Raw genomic sequence first — 21,114 nt, forward strand, 5'->3', positions numbered from 1 at the left:
TTCTAGAATAAACAAAACAGTCACCACCTTTGAGGTGTCCTCAACCTCAAACTTGTAGTTTCCCTTCCCTCTGTGCGGTGCTTCTGTGGTTTACATATCAATCACCCTACATGCTACATTGTTCCTTACAACAACCTGATGGAGTGGGTCACTATTTTCATTTTTATAGAAATGGAAACAGAAGATTTGAATTTCCAGGTCTTTTGACTCCAAGACTAGAGTTTTCTTTCCCAACCATATCAGTATTCCTCAGAATTTTCCACTGTCTTACCCTTTCCATAGGAGCACAAACTTATCCTCCTCAAATGTTGGGAGAAGCTTAATATCTACTATTGTCTTAAGAATCCATGTTTACTCTACTGTTTTATATTACTGCCCATTGAGTTAAACTGAAACTGAAAACACGAGCTATGTCAGTTTTAAGTCCTCGAGAGTCTTTAGGATGGGGTTTCCTAACTAGAGGGGACAAGCACATGGCCGTATTCTGGACTTCACTCAGGGACTCTGGGTTTGGCTTGAATTTTCAACGACAAGTTTGGGTAACTTCATTGCCAACCCCCACCCACCACTCCCCTGTACGGACTCCCCTACTGAGCCATACCTCTCCCAGCCCTTTTTATTTTGAGACAGGGTCCAGGGCCGGGGATTTAGCTCCGTGTTTCCAGCGCCTGCCTTGCAAGCCCAAGGTCCCGAGTTTGATCCCCAGTACCAAAAAAAAAAGTATGAGACAGGGTCTGGCTAAGCTGCCCAGGGTGGCCTAGAACTTGAGATTCTCCTGCCTCGGCCTCGAAGAGTGCTGAGACTGTACTAAAGCACTGGCTCTATTCACAAGTGTTAGGTGAGTAGCAGGGGTTGACCCTCCCCTTCCTGAAAGGATGTTTCATTCAGTCGGATACTATACGCAAACCCTCTCATTAGAGGTGGGACCTGAGAAGGCCCAACAGGGTCACTGGCAGCACCAACGCTAGAGGGCAGCTCCAGCAGCAGCTCTGCCAAGCCCTCTAGTGGCTGCTGGGGGCGAGGTGGCTCTTTTATGGAACCTATTAAACACTCAAGAAAGTTGCACTTGGGAAGCCAGCCTGTGTGACACCCGGTAGTAAACGTTTTAAAAGACATCTTGGTTCTCAGCTCTTTTCTTTGGGCCTTTAGCAGATCTCAGTTACCTTCCTTCAGTGAGTTTTCTGCAGTCTAAGGATGTTCCCCTCCCTCATGTGACAATGTGAAGCCATCATTCTCTCTTAGCAAGATAATATTACAGCCTGGGGGAACTTGGAAACTTTTCCACCTCTTTACTTTCTCCATCTTCCCCACGGACACAGAGCTTACATACACACGTTCACGACTTTTCTGTGTAATCCAGTTACATACTTTGCAGGCTGTAGGATTAAACTTCCAAGATTCAAATCTTCCACCTCACATTTAGTAACCCAGTAACTATTTAACCACTCTAAATTTCTTTTTCATCTGTAAAAAGGGAAGAATAATAGTACCTAAATTATACAATTTTGTGAAAGAATAACTGATAATGTATGGAAGGTGCTAGCCTAGAGCTCTGAAAGTGTTCCACAAGTATTAGCTATTTTTATTCTTCTTCAGAGCTTATGTCTGTCTACTGTACACCATGTCTACTGATTAGGTCCAGAAAAGTCTTTCCAGAGGACACCAGGGCACGTATGCAACTTAAATTTTATGAACAGCCTACAGTTTCCTAAAGTGGCAGAGCTAATCCCGACCTTGAGTTACGTTACGGGAAGGGGAGCTCACTGGTGTGCACGACGTCCTTGCAGTGGGGATCTGGAGCGCATGGACCCCCATGGAGGAGGAGTGCTTCTACAGCTCCACCCGCTGAAGTGCAAGCATTCAGCGAGTCTGTGAACCAGGCCGCGGCTCACAGGGCACAATGGCAGGGAACTGAATGGAACACTAAAGCCCAGGCAACCCAAGCCAATCGGACTCACCACTCACTAGGAATCTGAAAGGTGGTAGGGCTTCACAGCTCAAAGTCCACTCACAGCAGGAAAGCAGCCGTAACGTCTGACAGGTACAAGCCTCACGGAAACTGAGGAAAGGTGAAGCCGGTCAGGGACTGAGCAGCTTTCGGCTGGCGCGAGAGGCCTTGGCTGCCATCTTCTCTGCCAGGCAGCGCGGCCAGCTGACCAGCCCCACGTAGGAAGGCCAGTTCTTTGGCTCCTAAAGGGTACAGAGTCGTTTGTGGTTGGGTGGTCCTACTCCAAGAGGGGCACGTATGCGGGGGGCGGCAGCATCGGTGTCCCGGTTCTAGCTGGCACCCTGCCGGGAGCCCTGATCTTCCCCATTGTATTACACATGTTCTTTTAGAGGCAGGCTGGCAAGCTGCAACTCGAGCTGAACACGGAGAGCCTGGGCTGGCGGGGGAGGCGCACGCGTGGGGGAAGCTGTACAGGAGGGCCTGGTGGGGGCACGGAGGGGAGTGGATGCCTGGACACTGGCAGATGGAGGGGTGCACGGGTGAGGGTGTACAGCGGGTGCATTCGAACGTGGAGAAGACGCGAGTCGGGGGCACGGAAGGTGAGCTCGAACGGAGTGTGGGGGACGAGAAGGGTGCGCTCGCATGCAGGGCGGTGGAGCGGAGCCTGGGGCGTGCACGGTGCGCTCCCGCGGAGGACTGAGGAGAGGGGCGCGGGTGGGGGACGAGAAGGGTGCGCTCGCGTGCGGGGCGGTGCACAAGACGCGGGTGGGCGCAGAGGTGGACGCGCTCGCGCGCGCGGAGCCGTATGGAGACCGCGCTGATTGGCGCCCGCGCTTTCGCAGGCGAAGGCGACGGCCGGGATTGGACGGCCGCAGTGGGGCCAGATCCGGAGGAGTCTGAGCGTCCGGCCCGGAGCCCCGGCCCGGGTTCCGTCGCCGAGTCTCTGCGGGCAGCTTGGCGGGCTCGGCCTCGCGGTCCCGGCCCTCACCTGCCCGCGCGCCCGCTGGGCTCAGGCGGAAGTCCTCCGCCCTGGGGGAGGGGCGGCGTCGCTTCCTTCCCTTCGCCGTGGAGACACCAGAGCGGGTCCACGCCGCGCGCCGTTACCTTGGCGTCTCCTCCCCCTCACGCGAGGCCCGCCGCCGCCGGCCGCGCGCCGCGCGCGCGCGCGCCCCCGCTGCCGCTCGCCTCGCCGTCCCGGGCCGCACTGCGGCTGCGCACGGGCCGCGCGGGGCGGCGGCGCGGAGCGGCCGGTCTTCGGCGGAGGGGACTCGGAGGAGAGCGCTGGCGAGGCGGGCGGCTCGCCGGAGACCAGCACCGCCCTCGAGGTCGGGAGCCACGCCCGGGCCCGTGCGGCGAGGCGCCGCCATGCTGCGGCCGCGGTGAGCGGCCCGGTGATGCCCCCCCCGGCGGCGGGCGGCCCCGCGCTGAGCCCCGGGCCGTAGGCCGCGCCCCCCCCCGCCGCGCCCGGCAGCGATGGCCGAGGAGCCGCAGCCCGACGCCCGCCCGCAGCCCGGCCTCGGCCCGGGCCCGGCCCTGCCGGCGCTCGTGCCCGGGCTCCCGGGGCCGGAGGCCAGCGCGCTGCAGCGCAAGATCCAGAGCTCCATCTGGTGAGGACCGGGGCGCGGGGCGGGCGCGGAGCTGCGGAGGGCCCCGGGTGCGGGGTCGCGGCGCGCGGGGAGGGCCCCGGGTGCGCCCGCCGGGCCCGGCCGCAGACCCCCACATTGGGGTGCGGGTAAACAAGGTGTTGTTTTTCACTCAGCCTAAGAGGAATATGGGTCACAATTAAGCCCTATTGCATGATGGCACCGCGAATTTGGAACTGAGAACATGAAGTGTGTTTACTCCTTGTTGTGGTCGTAAGGGGAGAAGAGGTGTGTGGTGCATTTTCTCCAAGTATACGTTGTGCATAAGGGTATTACTGTGCAGCACAACATCCAGTGCATCTGTTCCTCTCAGTTGGGTTAGCTGCTGTTTCTGGTTGATTTTGACTCCTTTATTCTCATTAAATTTTCCTTCCAGAGAGCTTATTCTTTGATAGGTTGTGAAGAAAGTACTTTTCAAATAATAAAACATCTTATTTTAAGGTGGTAGTTTACCCTGTAAAGTTATTTTTTAGTTAAAATATAAGGAGTCTTACATGTCTTGTCATTTCGTGTAATTTTTAAAAAGAAACAATAGGTGAAACACCTTTTGCTATTTCCGTATTTTCTTGTATGAGAATTTCCAACATATAAGCATTAAATTGAATTCTTAAAAACTGGTACCAGCCTTGAAGAAGCTGAGTTAGGTCCATCTTCTGTTAGAGCCATTGTAAATATTCTTCGTACAAGAGCTTGCTTTGCTTTGTAGGGTTAATTAACTGACATTTTTAAAGAACTGTAGCACTATTTTAAAAATGGAAACCAATGTTTGGAATTTGGTCTGAGATTCCTTTTAATAGAAGTTTAAAAGTTGAATTTAATTGTGGCATTAAAAATAACCTTGTTTTTGAAAGTCTTGCAGGTCCAGGTCCGTCCATCATTGGACATGACTGCTGAAATACCGAAACTACTTTTATATTGCAATTTAAAAACAAGCGTAAATAAACCAAATGTTACTACTTGTACAGTATTTACATATTTAAAAATAGTGACAATTTTAAAATACAAAATAGTAATAGTAATTTTCTTATTTTCTTGACATGCAACCACGTTGTCGTGATAGTAATATGAAGTAGGTCAGGGCAGGCTTTACTAGTTTCATACTATGCAGTAGCTGACGTTGAATATCTTGCTTTCAATTTTAATTTTAAAATGGAGTTTAAGTATTTTAAAGGAGAACTTTTTGGCTCTGACAGTAGTCATGTGGGAATTTGACTAGGTCAGATGTATTCTAATGGTGTGTGAGAGGGAAAAAAGAGAGAAAGCAGGCTTTATTCATTGGATACCCTAAACCCCTTTTTAAAGCTGACATTTAAATGAAGAGATGATTCTTTTCCTATTTACAACTTAGTGTTCCTGAAATCATAATTAAATTGAATGAAACACTGGTTTTTATACTCAGCATTCAGTTAAAGGACTAAAATCCTTTTAAAGGCAAATTTTAAAAAGTTGAATTAGTAAATTGTATTTTTATATGAGAACAATAAGGGAGAGGAATCAGTACTTTTGAAATAAGTGAGTTGTGTAGGCACTGAGTAAAGTTAACGATAATGGAGTGTTTTTTTGGTAAATGGTGATTTAATTTTTTCATTGATAATTGATATACATGTATACAACTTAAATATGCTGACTTTAAAATGAGAAAAACTTCTCATGTAGAGGGTACTTGAGTTTTTGGTTCTTTCTCTGAAAAAGTAAAAGCAAGCAGACTCCTTAATCTCAAAATGTGCCCGTTTGTGGGGAGGGGGCTACTGGGGATCGAACTTGGGACCTTGTGCTTGTGAGGCAGGCACACTGAGCTAAATCCCCAGCCCTCAAAATGTACCATTTTGTATCACTTAAAATTGTAATAGCACGCTTACTAGAAATTGTTTGCAAAAATATTTCTTTATATTTAAAACTTTATAATAAACATGACTGGATAATAAACATTAGTGAATATATTTACCATATGGATTCACACCTCCGTTCCACAAAATTGGATTATTATTATTCAAGTGACAAAGACATTAAAAAGGGAAAGTTCCTTTACTACCTTTTCTGCTAAGAGAGAGTGTATGTTTGAATTCAGTTGTTCAGATATGATTGCAGTTGTCCAGGACCTTTGATTTTTTTTTTTTTTTTTTGGTACTGGGAATCGAATTCTGGACCTTGGCCTTGCCAGGCAGGCGTCAGCACCACTGAGCTAAATCCCCGGCCTAGGATCTTTGCTTTTTTTTGTTTTTTTGTTGTGTTTTGTTTTGTTTTTTGAATAGATATATTTTCTTTCTTTTTTTTTTTTTTTATTAAATTCTTTTATTGGTACATTGTAGGTGTACAACACAATTACATTTCTCATTGGGAATTGTACCTTTACATAATCCATCTTGGTTCTTATTTTTTCCCCATTCCTAGCCCTCCCTTCACCCCCTCCACCCTTCCCTATTTACAAAGACTTTATTTCCATTTTTTCCATTTCTTTTAAAGGTAATAATTTCCTTTTGACCAGTTTCTAATCACCTGATAATTTTTAACAGATGTTTTAAGAGTTTTTTTATTACTTCCTGTATCATCCTTTGGTACCTTTACCATTAAGAATTTAAATTAGATTCAAAAGAAATGTGCCATTTAAATTTATCAAATAGGTTTGCATTTAGGTTGATCATAGTTTCTAAATTATTGGTCTTGCAGATCACAACAAGTCTGTACTTGTCCTCCTACTCTACAGATATAAATATAGTATGTGATGTAGGCCATTAGCCGGACAAGTTATTATCTTAGTTCATAATTTTGTTTATTTATATGCTGTTTGATAAAAGTTTTTCATTATAATTCCAAATATTAAATGAGTCTGAAAAAATTAAATATCCCAAGTTGAAATCATGGTACTGAAGACTTAAGAATTGGAAATGTTATGTATTATTTAACTTATTCTAGAAAATATAAAATACACACTACTACTAACTAGATAGTGTTATGTTTGTGTAAAAAATCTTTGAGCACCTTTTACTGATGTCCAGGTTAACAAGCCTGTATGTTTCTTTCCTTTTTTTTTTTCCTTGTTACACAGTGCAGCCTGGCCTTGAACTCACTCTGTAGCCCAGGCTGGCAATCCTCCTGCCTCAGCCTCCCAAATCCTGGGACTACAGGTCTGTGCCACCACACCCAGCTAAGCCTGTATGTTTCTTGACCTCCTTTATTTCTATACCATAGGCAAAAGGTCCACAGATTAATAACACCTCCTTGCTTGAAAGGAGATTGATTTGTAGAGGTATGTTTTAATATTGAATATGCTATAGAGTTATTTGTATTTTCTTTTTTAATTTTTTGGTACCGGAGATCGAACTCGGGTCCTTGCACTTGCGAGGCAGGTGCCGGCACCACTGAGCTAAATCCCCGGCCTTGTATTTTCTAGATAGAATTTTAAAATAAACTTTCCCATAAAAATTACTAGTAAACCCATACCTTTTCTAAATGAAGGTTTATACTGTCAGTTTAAACTTACAGTCCAACCTAACTGTGAACTTCTTTATATTGCATCTCTTTAGTTACTTAAAAACAGTATCAAGCCAAGTTTTCCCTTCCCCTTATCTCCCAGTGCCTTTATAGTTTTAAAAAAAACATGAAAATTTGTATTTAGCTCAAACAACAATTAACTTTAAGAAGTCTTTTTCCTTTTTAAAGAATTTCTACATGAAACCATTATAGAATTGGAATGGAAAAATAGGATATAAACATTACATTTGAGGTCTCTTCTGTCCATTGTGGTTAGTTATGTTTAGGAATAGATCATACCATGTAGAGACTTAATGCATCTTCAATTAGGCTGTAATATAGATAATAAACTTTAACATAGAAAGTCAAAGGAAGTCCTAATATTTTGTTGTAGAAAATCTATTGATTCGGCAAACAAACTCAGGGATTCTTAAAATAATTATTGCTGTTGTTTACATTAACTCTTTATAGGTAAAACCTTATAAGTCTGTTGGTTGGTTGGTTTTGAGACAGAGTCTTGATATAGTCCAGGCTTTCCTTGAACTCACTGTGGAGCCCAGGCTGGCCTTGAAACTCCTGGTCATCCTCCTGCCTCAGCCTCCTGAATACTGGGATTGTAGGCGTGTGCTACCACACCTGGTTTTCTTAAAATAGTCCTATTAAAAAAAATAGTCCTATAAAATGAATCATTTTTCTACCCATTTTAGGGAAAGATAAACTGATGTCAGGGAAGCTACAAAATTCCTCTATTTGTTATCAGAGCCCGGAAGCAGCAAGTTCCAGGATCAGTGTTCCTTCTCGCTATTTAGTCCCGTAAGGCAGTGGTGGCAGACCTGTGGCACACATGCTGCAGCAGGCTGTTTGTATTATTGAAAGCTCTAAAGGTTTCACCATCACCACAATGTAAGGCATACAGACTTTCAAATCTGGCACATTTTAGATTTAGAGATAATCTAAGGATTATGTATGTGGCTCATTTTGAATGTTTTCTGAATTTGAATTTAAACCCAATTGAGTAATTTTGTTTTACTTACTAAATGTGATAACAATAAACATCTAGACATTAAGCAATTCATCTCACTTCCACCATAGTACAGTGAGCAAAGTATGGTGATCATAAATGTTTACATAATAATGCAATATTGATCCTGATTTTTGTCCTTTGTTATAAGACTCAGTAGTTGAAATCATGCAGTTTGCCAGCTCTGGGAAATAGTTGTTTCACCAAGTGCAGTGGGAAATACTTATTAACCGTAAGTCCATGATCTTCCCTTTGCTTTAAAATTAAAGACTGAGTATGTATCATTTGGCTTTGGTGCTTTTTGCTTGTCTGGATAAAACCCAGTGATGGTTGTGTTCCTACAAGTGTTTCTGGTTTCAGAAAGAAGGCAGTTCCTTGCTTTCCTGTGTTTTGAAACTGATGAAATTGTCTTTCCTATTGGTTTTATTTTTCCAATACTGAGAGTTGAACTCAGGGCCTTCCCATGGAGCTATATCCCCAGCCCTTTCTATTTTTTATTTTGAGACAGGGTCTCGGTACTTTATCCAGACTGGGCTTGAACATCCAGTCAGTCTCCTGCCTCAACCTCCTGAGTTCTGGGAATGGAGGCCTGGCTAGTTAAACAGTTTCAAGCATGTCAGGTTTCTGCTCTTGTTTAGTTTGGATAATAATGTGTACATGTATACATAATGGACCAATTTGCTCCTTCCTTGTTAAGTATCTTGGATGATGGTGTGTGCAGAACTTCTTTGGCTTCTGTCTCAATTACTGGTTTGGGGTATTAAATGGGGAAAATGAGTTTTACAGTGGTAGGAAGGACAGAAGTGAAAGATAGGCTTTGAATTAAAATTATACAAGTGAAAATTAAGTAAGCATTGTCATTTATTCAAATATAAACACTTCAAGAAAGAACAATATGTAAGTACTCAATGGATTATCTGCTGTATGCAAAGTACATTACTATGCTAAAGACTGGCATTTGAGGAATGCCAATCACTTGTAATATTAACCTTGTAAAACTAATGTAAGCAGAAATATGCAGTAAACTTTGCTTTTAATCAGTTAGAGGACCACGGAAAGAAATTATAAAATAAGAGTATTATACTAAATGACTTTACAAGTTCCTTTCACTTAAATTTCGGTGGCTGTTACTAAACATCCCATAAGCACAGTGAAGTACTAATGTAATTAACTTATCATAAGCAAGAGCATTTTAAGTGGACAGATTATGAATTGTCAGCATTTCCTTGGGTGTTAGCTCAGGATTATTTGAAGGTATTACTAATTGTTATATTGTGCTAGAGTTCTGTTAGGTGAGATTAAGTGTATAAATACTTTTTGAGCATGTATGAGCTTAAAGTATTTTAAGAGCTGTTTATTATGTAAAAATATACTAGGCTCTGGGATGATCCTGGTTGTTTAGGAGATCACTAGGTGACTTTAGGGGACTCTTTGTGTGCTTCTTTCACTTGATTTTTTAAAAAAGAGATGCTTATAAGTGCCTCTTATAGGAGCCTTTTCCTGTAGTAATAAAGTAGTACTGTAAGGCAGTAGTGAATGTCATCTTGTTAATTTGACTACTTAAATAAGAAAGGTATATATTTTCAGAATAATTTAGTGTGGTGTTGAGCCTCTCAACTATTTCTTTCATCTAGGGTAAACATTTTAAAGAGTAATTGTGACACTGTCTTTCTAAGTTATAAAGAACAAGATGGAGGGCCATGGATTTAGCTCAGTGGTTTTGCCGCCTGCTGTGCAAGCGCAAGGACCCGAGTTCGATCCCTGGTACCAAAAAAACCAAGATGGTAAGATGGTTACTCCACTTTGCTGGCCAGAGTGGACCACTTTTATCCAGTGCCTCCGTTTCTGCCTGTCTAGTCCTTTATTTAGTTCTCTTGTTTTCTGAAGGGTTCTAAGAATTTGCCTTAAAGATGAGCAGCATAGACCAACTGGAGGGAGAATCTTCCTGCTCTGAGCAGGATAATAAAGGTCAATGAGCTCTAAGGACTTAATGCTCTTGATTGCTGACCATGAGATTAAGATAGTACTCATAAATAAAGGTGCATAAACTGCATACCCACATAAATAAAAACTTTAAAACGTGATTTAATTTTTCTTTTTTGAGACTGTGGACAGGCATTTACTTTTTTTTGCCTCATGAACTATAAATACTTCTTGTTCATTAGAGGAAATAGAAACACGAGGTTTTAAAATTGTGTACAGTGTCTTATCAGGCATCTATTATATAGCTTCTATATACAAACAAACACTATTTTTTTTTTTTGTGGTACCAAGGAATGAACTCAGGTCCTTGCGCTTGCGCAGCAGGCGGCCAAACCACTGAGCTAAATCCCCAGCCCCAATATAGCTTCTATATATATTGCAAAAAGTTGGATGGGAAGTGAGGTTTTATATCTTCTCATGCCTGAGAACAAAGTGAAAACGTAAGTTATTCCTTGCTCCTTGGCTGTTTTGTTTTGTTGTTGTTTTTTGGTACCAGGGAGTGAACTCCAGGACCTTGCGCTTGCGAGGCAGGCGGCGGAACCACTGAGCTAAATCCTCGGCCCTTACGTTTTTATTTTATTTGGGTTTTTTTGGAACCAAGGATGGAACTCAGGTCCTTGCCCTTGGGAGGCATGCAGCGGAACCACTGAGCTAAATCCTTGGCCCTCTTTGGCTGTTGTGGCTTCTGAGTTCAGAGAGTGAGAGGCCAGAGAGTGGCAGATTCCAGTCTGTTATGTGCCTTGGAGTTTTGGCAAGAGCCCATATTGTGTAAAATACTGTGTGTACCATTTCCTCCAAATAGCCTTGCCTCTTACACAAAAAAATTATCTGAATTGTTTCATTAGTTGTCTCAATTTGAATAGCAAGGATTCAGATAAACAATACCTTTATACTCATTCTAACATAGGATTAGCAAATTGATTTGAATTTTCATGCTAAATCTGATTGATTAGTGATGTCTACCAAAGACATGGGAATAGAAAGTGATAGTATATATTCCTTATAATTGAATAACTTTTTTTTTTGGTACTGGAGATTAAACCCCGGGCTTACTGACTACACACCTAGCTCGCTGGTACTTTTCTTGTGTGCTCTTGTACTTGCCCTCCCATGCATGCTCATGCTCTTTCTCTCTCTCAGTTTGTTTTTTTTTTTTTGGCTACTGGAGATCAAACTCGGGTCCTTGTGCTTGTGCAGGAGGTGGCAAAACCACTGAGCTAAATCCCCGGCCCTCTCGAATTTTAAGACAGAGTGTTACCAAATTGCCCAGGCTGGGCTCAAACTTGCTATCCTTTTGTTTCAAGTAGCTGGAGTTACAGACATATGCCACCATACTGGCTTTCTTATTTTGAGCATCTTAGTACTCAAGTACTAAGAGCATCTTAGTACTGCCAGCTAAGATGAGAATAGGTTTCTGTTAAGTGGCCACTTTTGTTTGCACTATCTGTAGACCTTCTTTTTCTTTGCTTTATTTTGTTTCTGTGCCTATGCTGATGGTCTTTTACCTGCTACCTTAAGAACCATTCTCTTTTTCTGGTACAAGCTGCAACTCCTGAGTCACTGCCTCATGAACCTTTCTCAGACTCCCAGGGAACAGTGATCTGAGTTGTGTAATATGTATGTATGGTGGTGCTCAGCTGTAATCCCAGCACTTGGGAGGCTGAGGCCCGAGGAGTATCATGAGTTCAAGGCCATCCTGGGCTACATAGTGAATTCAAGGCCAGCCTCGACTACATAGTGAGACCCTGTCTCAAAAGAAAGGAAGGAAGGATGGAAGGATGTAGCTCCACGGGCAGAGCACTTGACTACCACATGTGAAGCCCTAGGTTCCATCCCCAGCACCATGAGTTGTGTAATTTTTTTTTTTTTGGTAGTTTAAACTGGCCTTACTGCATGAGATGAGTCCACTTTTATTAGTTTTTGCTGAGCTTAAATGAAACATTCTCATTTTCTAATAGGTAAAATTCATAGGAATTCAAAGACTATATCAGAAACAAAGCAATCACTGTAAAATTAGTAACTCAAGGTATGACAATAAAATAAGTTGTATAAGGAGAAGCCAAGAAAGAACTTGTCATTGTTTTTGTGATGTATATGAAATTTAAATTTTTTTTTTTTGTTACTGGGGATCGAACTCGGGATCTTAGCGCTTGCGAGGCAGATGGTGGAATGGAACCACTGAACTAAATCCCCAGCCCCTGAAATTTAAAATTTTAATTGAATAAGAGTGTCACTTCAGTAACATCTTGCTTGGAGTGAAATTGATGTCTCTGGGAAATGCATTCCAACAAAATGCTTCAGTTAATATAAATCACTTCTCCAACTTCATTGTCATTAGCTATATTAATAGCATGTGTGTATAAGCAGTCTATGATATGAAATTTAACAGATTATTAAATGCATGATCCTTTTTCCTGAAGCAAGAGCTATTAGCAAGCAACATTTGGGAAAATTCTATACATAAAAGTATCTAGGAAATAAGGCCTAGATCAATTCTGCATATGTAGAAGCAAGTGGTAAAAAAAAACTGAATTCAGTGCATATTCATTTTAATATATCTCCTAAATTAAAGGCATAGTGGCATTTAAAAAGATACAGTCCCAGGGCCGGGGATTTAGCTCAGTGGTTTCGCCACCTGCCTCGCAAGCGCAAGGACCCAAGTTCGATTCCTGGTACAAAAAAAAAAAAGATACAGTCCCTATTTTTAAACCATTTACCCTCATGTAATAGCTATGCAGTATGTATCACCAGTTGAATTTAACCAAAGTAAGAGTTTGTTAAATGCATTAATGGTATAATCAATGTGGGGTTTTTTTGGTACCGGGGATCAAACCTTGGATCCTTTGCTTTCGAGGCAGGTGGTAGAACCACTGAGCTAAATCCCCGGACCTGTCAATGTTATAAAATGTTTTTATTTGCAAAATGCAGTATAACAGCCTTAAGGAAAACATCAAGAGAAAAACTAGATCCAAATACACTAAACCATATGCTTACAAGGGCTTTTTTATTTTCACTTCAGGAATTAGATTCAGAGTTGATGACAGTGAGCCTTACCAATGTGAATAGAGGAAAATTTGCTTGGAGAATTTACTAAGTAACCAACCAGTTACTATATACAAAAGTACAGGAATTAATGTAAGGTAAAAAGAGAGAAAAGGATGAAGTTGGTTGGGAAACTAGAGCGGAGGGCCAAAGTACAAATACCCACCACCATTACCTAAAACTTGGCATTTTTACTTGGCATGCCTTTCTACTTTGTCTTGGTACCTGGCCATGTCTGTTTGCTTCGTTTCCAGTTATTTTACTTCTTTTGATAGTTAATGTCACTATTCTTCTATCAACCTGGCAGTATTGGTTTCAGCTTTGATTTTTCTCTTTGGTATTTATGCCCAGTATTTTAACTGGTTGCCCTGTTTGCAATGTAACTTAAGTATCTTGTCTTATTTCCACTGGCCAAACGATAGTTCAGTGCTTCATCATCTTATTCCTGGATTATTACAGCAGCTCATAGCTGCTTTCTATCCTTGGCCTTTCTTCCCCACAAAACTATGCAACATTGCAATCAAAGTAAGTCTTCTAAAGCATCTTTTTATGTGGTCCCCTTCTAAAAGGCTTTGGTAATTTCTTCTTGCCCACTATTTTATGTCTAAAGATTTCCATCAGGTTTCAAGCCCTTGTGTAATCTAACTGCATTTAGTGAATCCAGCCCTATTTCTTGCTGTTCACTAGCATTCACATCCCCCCTCAGTCCAGTAGGTGTTTTACTATTTGTCTTACATCATGTGGCCCTACTTCGGTTCCTGCATTGTTTCTCCTTTATATTGGTACTGAAATTGCCACTTCTGTTTCCAGGTTCTGCTTAATTGTGATTTGGAAGTCATAGCTGAAGTCAGTGTACTATGAAACAGTTGTTAGGTAGTATAGTCCATATTGGCCATTTTTCTTAAACTTCACATTGTATAGTAAATTCTGTAGGATTAAGCAGTTAGTCATCTTTTTTTATGTTTCTCTAATAAAAGTCCTTGATACAAAAGACAACACCTTTTGTATCTTATCTAATGGGAGATACTAGTGAATATCTCATTTACTACTTTTTTAAAGGCACTTTTTCCTACATACTGTTTCTGCATTTGATACATTTAATGGATACTTTTCTTTGCCAAGCAAGTTATTTAACTCATGGTGCATTTTACAGAATAAAGAAATTATAGCAATTGACTTTTTTTCCCCCTGGTACTGGGTACCAAACTCAGGACCTTGTGCTTGTAAGGCAGGCACCGTACCACTGAGCTAAACCCCTGGCCCAGCAATTGATTTTTTAAAAATTTGTATTGGTGGAAACTGAAATAATAATTCATTAAGAGTTTCACTTTTGTTAGTCCTAGGTCTTTTATTACAGATTAAAAATGATAATAAATGTCCCAACTGTGTCCCTTGTTTTAAAAATACTAAGCAAATGACTATGTTTCAGTAATTTCTCATGACTGTCTATATAACAAAACAGTATTTAGCAAGGTTTTTGTGGTCTGATTATATTGTGTCCCAGCTTAGATCCCAAGATAAAAACTTGGAACTTTTAAGATACTTTAGTGTTGAATTAGAGATAGATTTCTTAAAGTTTGGTTCCAGTAGAGGGTATTGGCTATTTTTTTAGACAGTAAGACCCAAGACTAAGGCAACTTCTGTATACATAGCAAAACCATGAAGATGGCAAAGGAAATCTATAAATGAGGGTAAATAATGAAGGTGGTAGATCTGTCTAGAGGTGAGGACATAATTAAAATAGGAAAACAACTTGGAGACCTGGAAGTATTTCACATTCATAAAATTTGGCTACTCAGACTGGTGAACCTTCTATTTGACACAAAGCCTTGATTTTTTTGTTGTGTGGTAATCTTACTTTAGCAGACCCTTTCAGTTGTTTATTTTTGCTTCATTTGTTTGTTGTTTTGGTACTGGGAATTGAACTCAAGGCCTTTGTCTCACACAGGATTAGGCTATTTGGTTAGAGCAGTGGTTCTCAAGTGATGCATATATAGTAGCATCACCTGGGAACTTGCTATAGTGTAAAGTTTGAGGCTTCCTTCATTATTCTGACAAACTTGGGGTATGGTCAGCAGTTTCTGTTTTAATTAGACCTTCAGGTTATTATAATTGAATGACCGGATTGGAAGATTGGTTTTGTAGTTTAAAAAAGCCACAATGTCATATGGCAGTTTCTGTATTTTTGGTTGCTCCTAAGTACCGCAAATAGAGTTAATTCTTTTACTTTAATTTTCATAGTATTTGAATATAATTTGTCTGTATTTTCAGTTATACTGTTGTATATGTATACTTTTCTACTAAGCCAAATCTGTAGTTTCAGTATATCAAATGAATTGATGAATAAAAATGAAACACATAGTACACACAGTTATAGTCAACATTTAAAGAACAGACACACACACATAAAATACCAGTGATCAATGCACAATAGAGTATAAGATGTCTAACACAGCAGTCAGCAAACTTCTAATCCAAAAGGCCAGATAGTTTTTTGTTTGGCTTTGTAGGGCATAGAGTCTCTTCTGCAACTACTTTACTCTGCCATTATATCTGGTAATATATAGATAATATATAAATGAATGGGAGTGGTTGGATTTGGCCCTCAGTAGTTTGTGGACCCCTGTAGCCCATTACCATGCTGGGAAGACAACTCAAAGAATACAGATAACAGTTCTTGATCTTCTCTCTTGGTATTAGCTTTGTATTATTAGAACCAAATACCTGAGGCAGCAGACTTTTTTAAGAGAAAAGGATTTTGTTCATAGTTGTTGCGGTTATATCTAGATGGCTTCCCAAAGCCTGGTATACTCACAGGTGGGGCTTTTGGGAGATGGCTAGGTCATGGTTATGTGATATGGATTAGTCCACTGATGGCTTTCTAGCTAGTTTTGATGGTGGTGGGTAAAGTCTGGTGGGAAGAGGTGTGTCGTAGATGTAGTCTGGAAGGGTATATACCTACGTCCCTCTTGCTTTGGTGGTGCACTGCTTCTAGCCAGACTTGCCTCTCTACCATGCTGCCCTGCCTTGGACCCAGCTGACTACAGGCTGAAATTTCTACAAACTGCCAAAATAAACCTTTCCTGATCCAGGGGTTTAGCTCAGTGGTGCCGCCGCCTGCCTCGCAAGCTCAAGGACCTGAGTTCGATCCCCGGTACCAAAAATATTAAATAAATCTTTCCTGCTTTATCTTGTGGGTGTTGGGTATTTTGTTTCTGCAACAAGAAAGTAACTAAGACAGTAGATTTGGAGGTTCAGCATCCAAGATTGGACAAGCTATATAGGTTTGGCCTCTGGTAAGTGTGATAGATGATTCCACAGCATAGCAGGCACTGTGTCAGGGCCAGTGGTCACATCACATCTTGATCCGGAGTGGAGACAAAGAGGATGGTCATGGCTTCAATTGCTCCTTTTATTACAGTCTTTTCAGAGAAACTAAAGGGTCATCTGAGAACTATCAAGGGGTCACACAGAAACTAATTTACCCTTGAGGACCTCCCACTAAGTAAGTCCCACCTCCAAGCATTCCTCCACCTAGCGGTATTTCTGAGGGGCTCAACCTTTAATCACAATGGACCATTTAGGAGATACACCACACCCAAACCCCAGACCACAGCACTCTATTCAGCACAGTACTCTCAAGGGCTCTCTCTCCCTCCCTCCCTCTCCCGCTCCCTCTCCCCCTCCCTCTCCCCCTCCCTCTCCCCCTCCCTCTCCCCCTCCCTCTCCCTCCCTCCCCCCTCCCTCTCCCCCTCTCCCTCTCTCCCCCCCCTCTCCCCCTCTCCCCCCCTCCCCCCCTCCCCCTCTCCCCCCCTCCCCCCTCTCCCCCCTCTCCCCCCTCCCCCTCTCCCCCCTCCCCCCCTCCCCCTCTCCCCCTCTCCCCCTCTCCCCCCTCCCTCTCTCTCCCCCTCTCTCCCCCTCTCTCCCCCCTCTCTCCCCCTCTCTCTCCCCCCCTCTCTCCCCCCTCTCTCCCCCTCTCTCCCCCTCTCTCCCCCTCTCTCCCCCTTTCCCCCCCTTTCCTCTCCCCTCTCCCCCTCCCCTCTCCCCCTCCCCTCTCTCCCTCCCTCCCTCCCCCCTCCCTCCCCTTCCCCCTCTCTGCCAAATCCTGGATTATATGCAAATAGAGTTATATTTCAAGGATAGAAACTAACTCAATTTCTAAGAGTACTAGTAAAGTATTGGCTTCTGGCTTCTGATCTGACACATGAAGAGGTTGGAAGTCTTCACTTAGGCCATCACAACAAAAGTTGAACAGGCTGAAAATCACCTCTTAGATCTCTTGTAGACAATTGAAGTCACAGGAAAAATCAGACCGCGATACATATAATCACAGCTTACCTGCAGAGCAGGATTAGAAGCCCACAACTTAAAGCCAGTATAGGTAGGTGCCCTTTAAACTACTGTTGATGAATTCCCTGAGGCTCAGGGTGAACTAGCTTGAGAGTTAAAACTTTTAAGAGGGCTCAGTTTGTTTGTTTCTTCTTTTTTTGGTACTGGGAATCGGACTCAGGACCTTGCGCTTGCAAGGCAGGCGCCAGAACCACTGAGCTAAATCCCTGGCCCAAGAGGGCTCAGTTTTGAAGGCAAAGCCCACACTTTCTGAATTTCACTTATAAGAACCCTAGCTGGTTTTTACTGTGGATCAGAGAAAAATCCCCCAGTGTTTCCTGCAGAGGTAAGAGACAAGTGTCTTTCTGAAATATGTTCAAGCTATCTGTACTCTTTAACAACACCTGCCCTGAAAGGAAGGTTACCAGAGCCTGATCATCTGGGGCTTTAACCTAGAGCAGTGATGGTGAACTATGGCCCCTGAGCAAGCTGTTTGTGTCATTGAAAGCTCTAAAAGGTTTGGCATCACAGGCCTAGAGGAAGGCAAACGCCCAACTCTAGCCTTCTGTGGCTTTTGATAGGGCAGAAACACTTAGCTCAGGCTCACTAATAAAAAACACGAGACCTAATCATAAGACTGTAGCATGTTTCCCCTTCCCTTGTACTTTACTACCACCTCACTGTAGGGCTCCTGTATAATCACAGGGTGTAGAACCTAAAAGAATCAGACACTTTCACACCTTTTTGAGGCGTCTCAACAAACACGTGAACATAACGGTAGACAAAAAGACACTCGGAAAAAATTTCTTAGCCTATAACACCATAATATAACAAATAGTACTGTATAGTCCAACTCCTAATTGAATAACATAAAACTTCATATGAGAGGACTGTATATCTCAGTTCCACATCACGCCAGCCTTCAGTGAAAAGTTACAAGGCTCACCAAAAGGTCAAAGCAATAGTCTAAAGAGGTACACCAGGACTGGGGATTTAGCTCAGTGGTTCCACCGCCTGCCTTGCAAGTTCAAGGACTAGAGTTCGATCCTTGGTACCAAAAAAAAAAAAGAGGCACACCAAACATAAGAATCAGGTATGACGAAGTTTGAAATTATCAAACTGAGTACTAAAAATAACTATGATTAATATTCTAAGAGCTCTAAAGTAGTCAACATACAAGAACAGATGGATCAGCAGAAAAATGGAAACTCAAAGAATTTAAAACAAATGTTAGAAATAAAAAATGTAATGGAAATGAAGAACGCCTTCAGTGGACTGATCAGTAGAATGGACATGACCGGGGAAAGACTGAATGTAGAGATGTCAGGAGAAACTCCTGAAACTCACATATAAAGAAAAAAGTAGAACAAGGTTGGGGATTTAGCTCAGTGATTCCGCCACCTGCCTTGACAGCACAAGGTCCTGAGTTCGATCCCCGGTACCAAAAAAAGAAAAAAGCAGAACAAATATTTAACAAGTGACAATTACAAAAGGTGTAACGTTCATAATGGGAACAGAAGTAGAAAGGAACAGAAGAAATACTTGAAGTAGCAATGACTTGAGAATTTTCCACAATTAATGACAGACATCAAACCACAGATGCAGGAAACTCATAGAAAATAGTAGAAATAGTATGGTAGGAAATTGACACCTACACATTTTATTCAAACTGCAGAAAATTAAATATAGAAAATCTTGAAAGAAACCAGAGAGTGGAAACCACTTGGTTCAAACCATGCAAGAAGAGAGTGGAGTAAAACAGTTTAACAAAGAAAAGACTCTACCAGCCAAGTGTTCTGTGTTCAGTAAGATTATTTCTCAACAGTGAAGGAGAAATACTTTGTCAAACAAAAATTTGTGGAATTTGTACTAGTAAACATGTCTTGTAAAAAATGTGAAAAGTTCTTCAGAAAGAAAGAAAATGATACAGGTCAGACACTCAGATCTATTTAAAGGAAGAGCAGGGAGAAAAGGTAAAATCTTACCTTGTGTAGTGTAGAGTCGGGCTGTAGAGTCAGTTTGTTCAAAATAATGTTAGCAACAGTGTATTCGGTCATTATAGCTCATGGATAAGTGAAATGAGTGACAGAAGTGTTAGAGGAGTTGTGTTGGAGATAAGAAACCATTATCAGATCCTTGCACTATGAAACAGTGTTACTGGAAACTTCAAAGGGATATTAAGACCCTGGCCCCTTCCTTGGCCTTGAAGTGAACAGGTCTCCACCATGCTTTTCTGCTGTAATGTACCGTGCCACAAGAGGGTCAAGAGATTATGGACCAAAACCTCTGACATTGTGAGCCAAAATGAACTGTTGATTATCTTAGGCATTTTGTCATGCAAAGGAAGGCTGATGAATACACTTTGCTTAGAGAGGAGAAAATGATGTCTCAGAAAATATGCAAATACCAGCCTAATGATCTAGGGATTTATTCCAGTTGAAGCCCTTCAGTTCAAAATACAAAAGTGTTACATTCAGGGCCGGGAATTTAGCTCGGTGGTTTTGCCACCTGCTGCACAAGTGCACGGACCCAAGTTTGATCCCCGGTACCAAAACAAAAAACAAAAAAACCTATTACATTCAGAAGAAGTGATTAAATTTTGTTTTTTAGCCTTTGTATTTGTTTTGTTTTGAAATACTGGGGATTGAACCCAGGACCTTCACACTGAATTATATGCCCAGGTCTTTTCTTGTTTTTGAGACAGAGTTTTGCTAAATTGCCCAGGCTGGGCTTAAACTTGTGACCCTTCTGCCTCAGTTTCCTAGAGTGCTAAGATTATAGAGCTGCACTGCCTTGGCATTCCATGCCTTTTTTTTTTCATTAAGAATAACAGTGTTATATTTTAGTTGTAATGCAAATAACTGTTAAAGGAAGTTTGCAAGTCAGGGAGATTATTTAAGAAATTATATTCATGCAAGTGGTTAGCACTTAGGAGGAATAACATGTAGAGCCTCATCTCACAGCAGTCTTCAGAATTTTAGATGAATAAATGAAAGAAGGGATGATTTTTGAAAATGAGAACAAAATGGAAATGAATTGATGGAGTAAAGGATTTTTCTCCATTAAAAGTAGTAGAAGATACCTGAGAGCAAACAATATAAATTTTACTTAAAATTAAAAACCAAAAGGGCTGGGGATTTAATTTAGCTCAGTGGTTCCAGCGCCTGCCTTGCAAGCACAAGGACCCGAGTTCTATCCCTGGTACCAGAAAAAAACCCCAAAACATCATACTTTTAAAAAAATGTATAACCTAAATTAAAAGATTTTCAGGACAGAATAAATGGGGGTGGTTACTGGGGTTTGAACTCGGGACCCTGCGCTTGCAAGGCAGGCACCGGAACCACTAAGCTAAATCCCCAGCCCAGGACAGAATAAAATTTAACAGTAATGCAGATATTAAAATGTTTAAGAAAGAATGCATTGCAGAAATAAATTGTTTTGATGGAATGTTAGTGAGGTTAAAAAATGCAGTATTCACAGCTTCACACATACAATTAAACACATAAAACCCTGATCTTAGAAGATGGAAGAAAAACAGCAGAATGTTGCTTATTGGTAACTGGTGATATAAGTGGTTTTCAAAATATTTTTTCCTTTTTATGTATTTTTGAGCCTTTGTGAAATGAGTAATTTACTGTTAAAATATTTATTTATTTATTTATTTATTTATTTATTTA

The 21,114-nt window shown here is 41.6% G+C and overlaps 1 protein-coding gene across 1 annotated transcript in view; it reads left to right on the forward strand.

Moving 5' to 3' along the window:
- Positions 1–3,151: 3,151 nt before the first annotated feature.
- The window catches only part of Rfx7 (regulatory factor X7), an 84,698-nt gene continuing 66,735 nt past the window's right edge, over positions 3,152–21,114 (forward strand). The window contains exon 1 of the mRNA XM_004835343.3: positions 3,152–3,555. Within this exon, the coding sequence (XP_004835400.2) occupies positions 3,422–3,555 (134 nt within the window). The 5' untranslated portion in view covers positions 3,152–3,421. The remainder of the gene's footprint in view (positions 3,556–21,114) is intronic.

This window comes from Heterocephalus glaber, unplaced genomic scaffold (assembly GCF_053883595.1).
Source record: "Heterocephalus glaber isolate CG9 unplaced genomic scaffold, H.glaber_assembly_v1.0 deba00000122, whole genome shotgun sequence".
Taxonomy (NCBI): Eukaryota; Metazoa; Chordata; class Mammalia; order Rodentia; family Bathyergidae; genus Heterocephalus; species Heterocephalus glaber.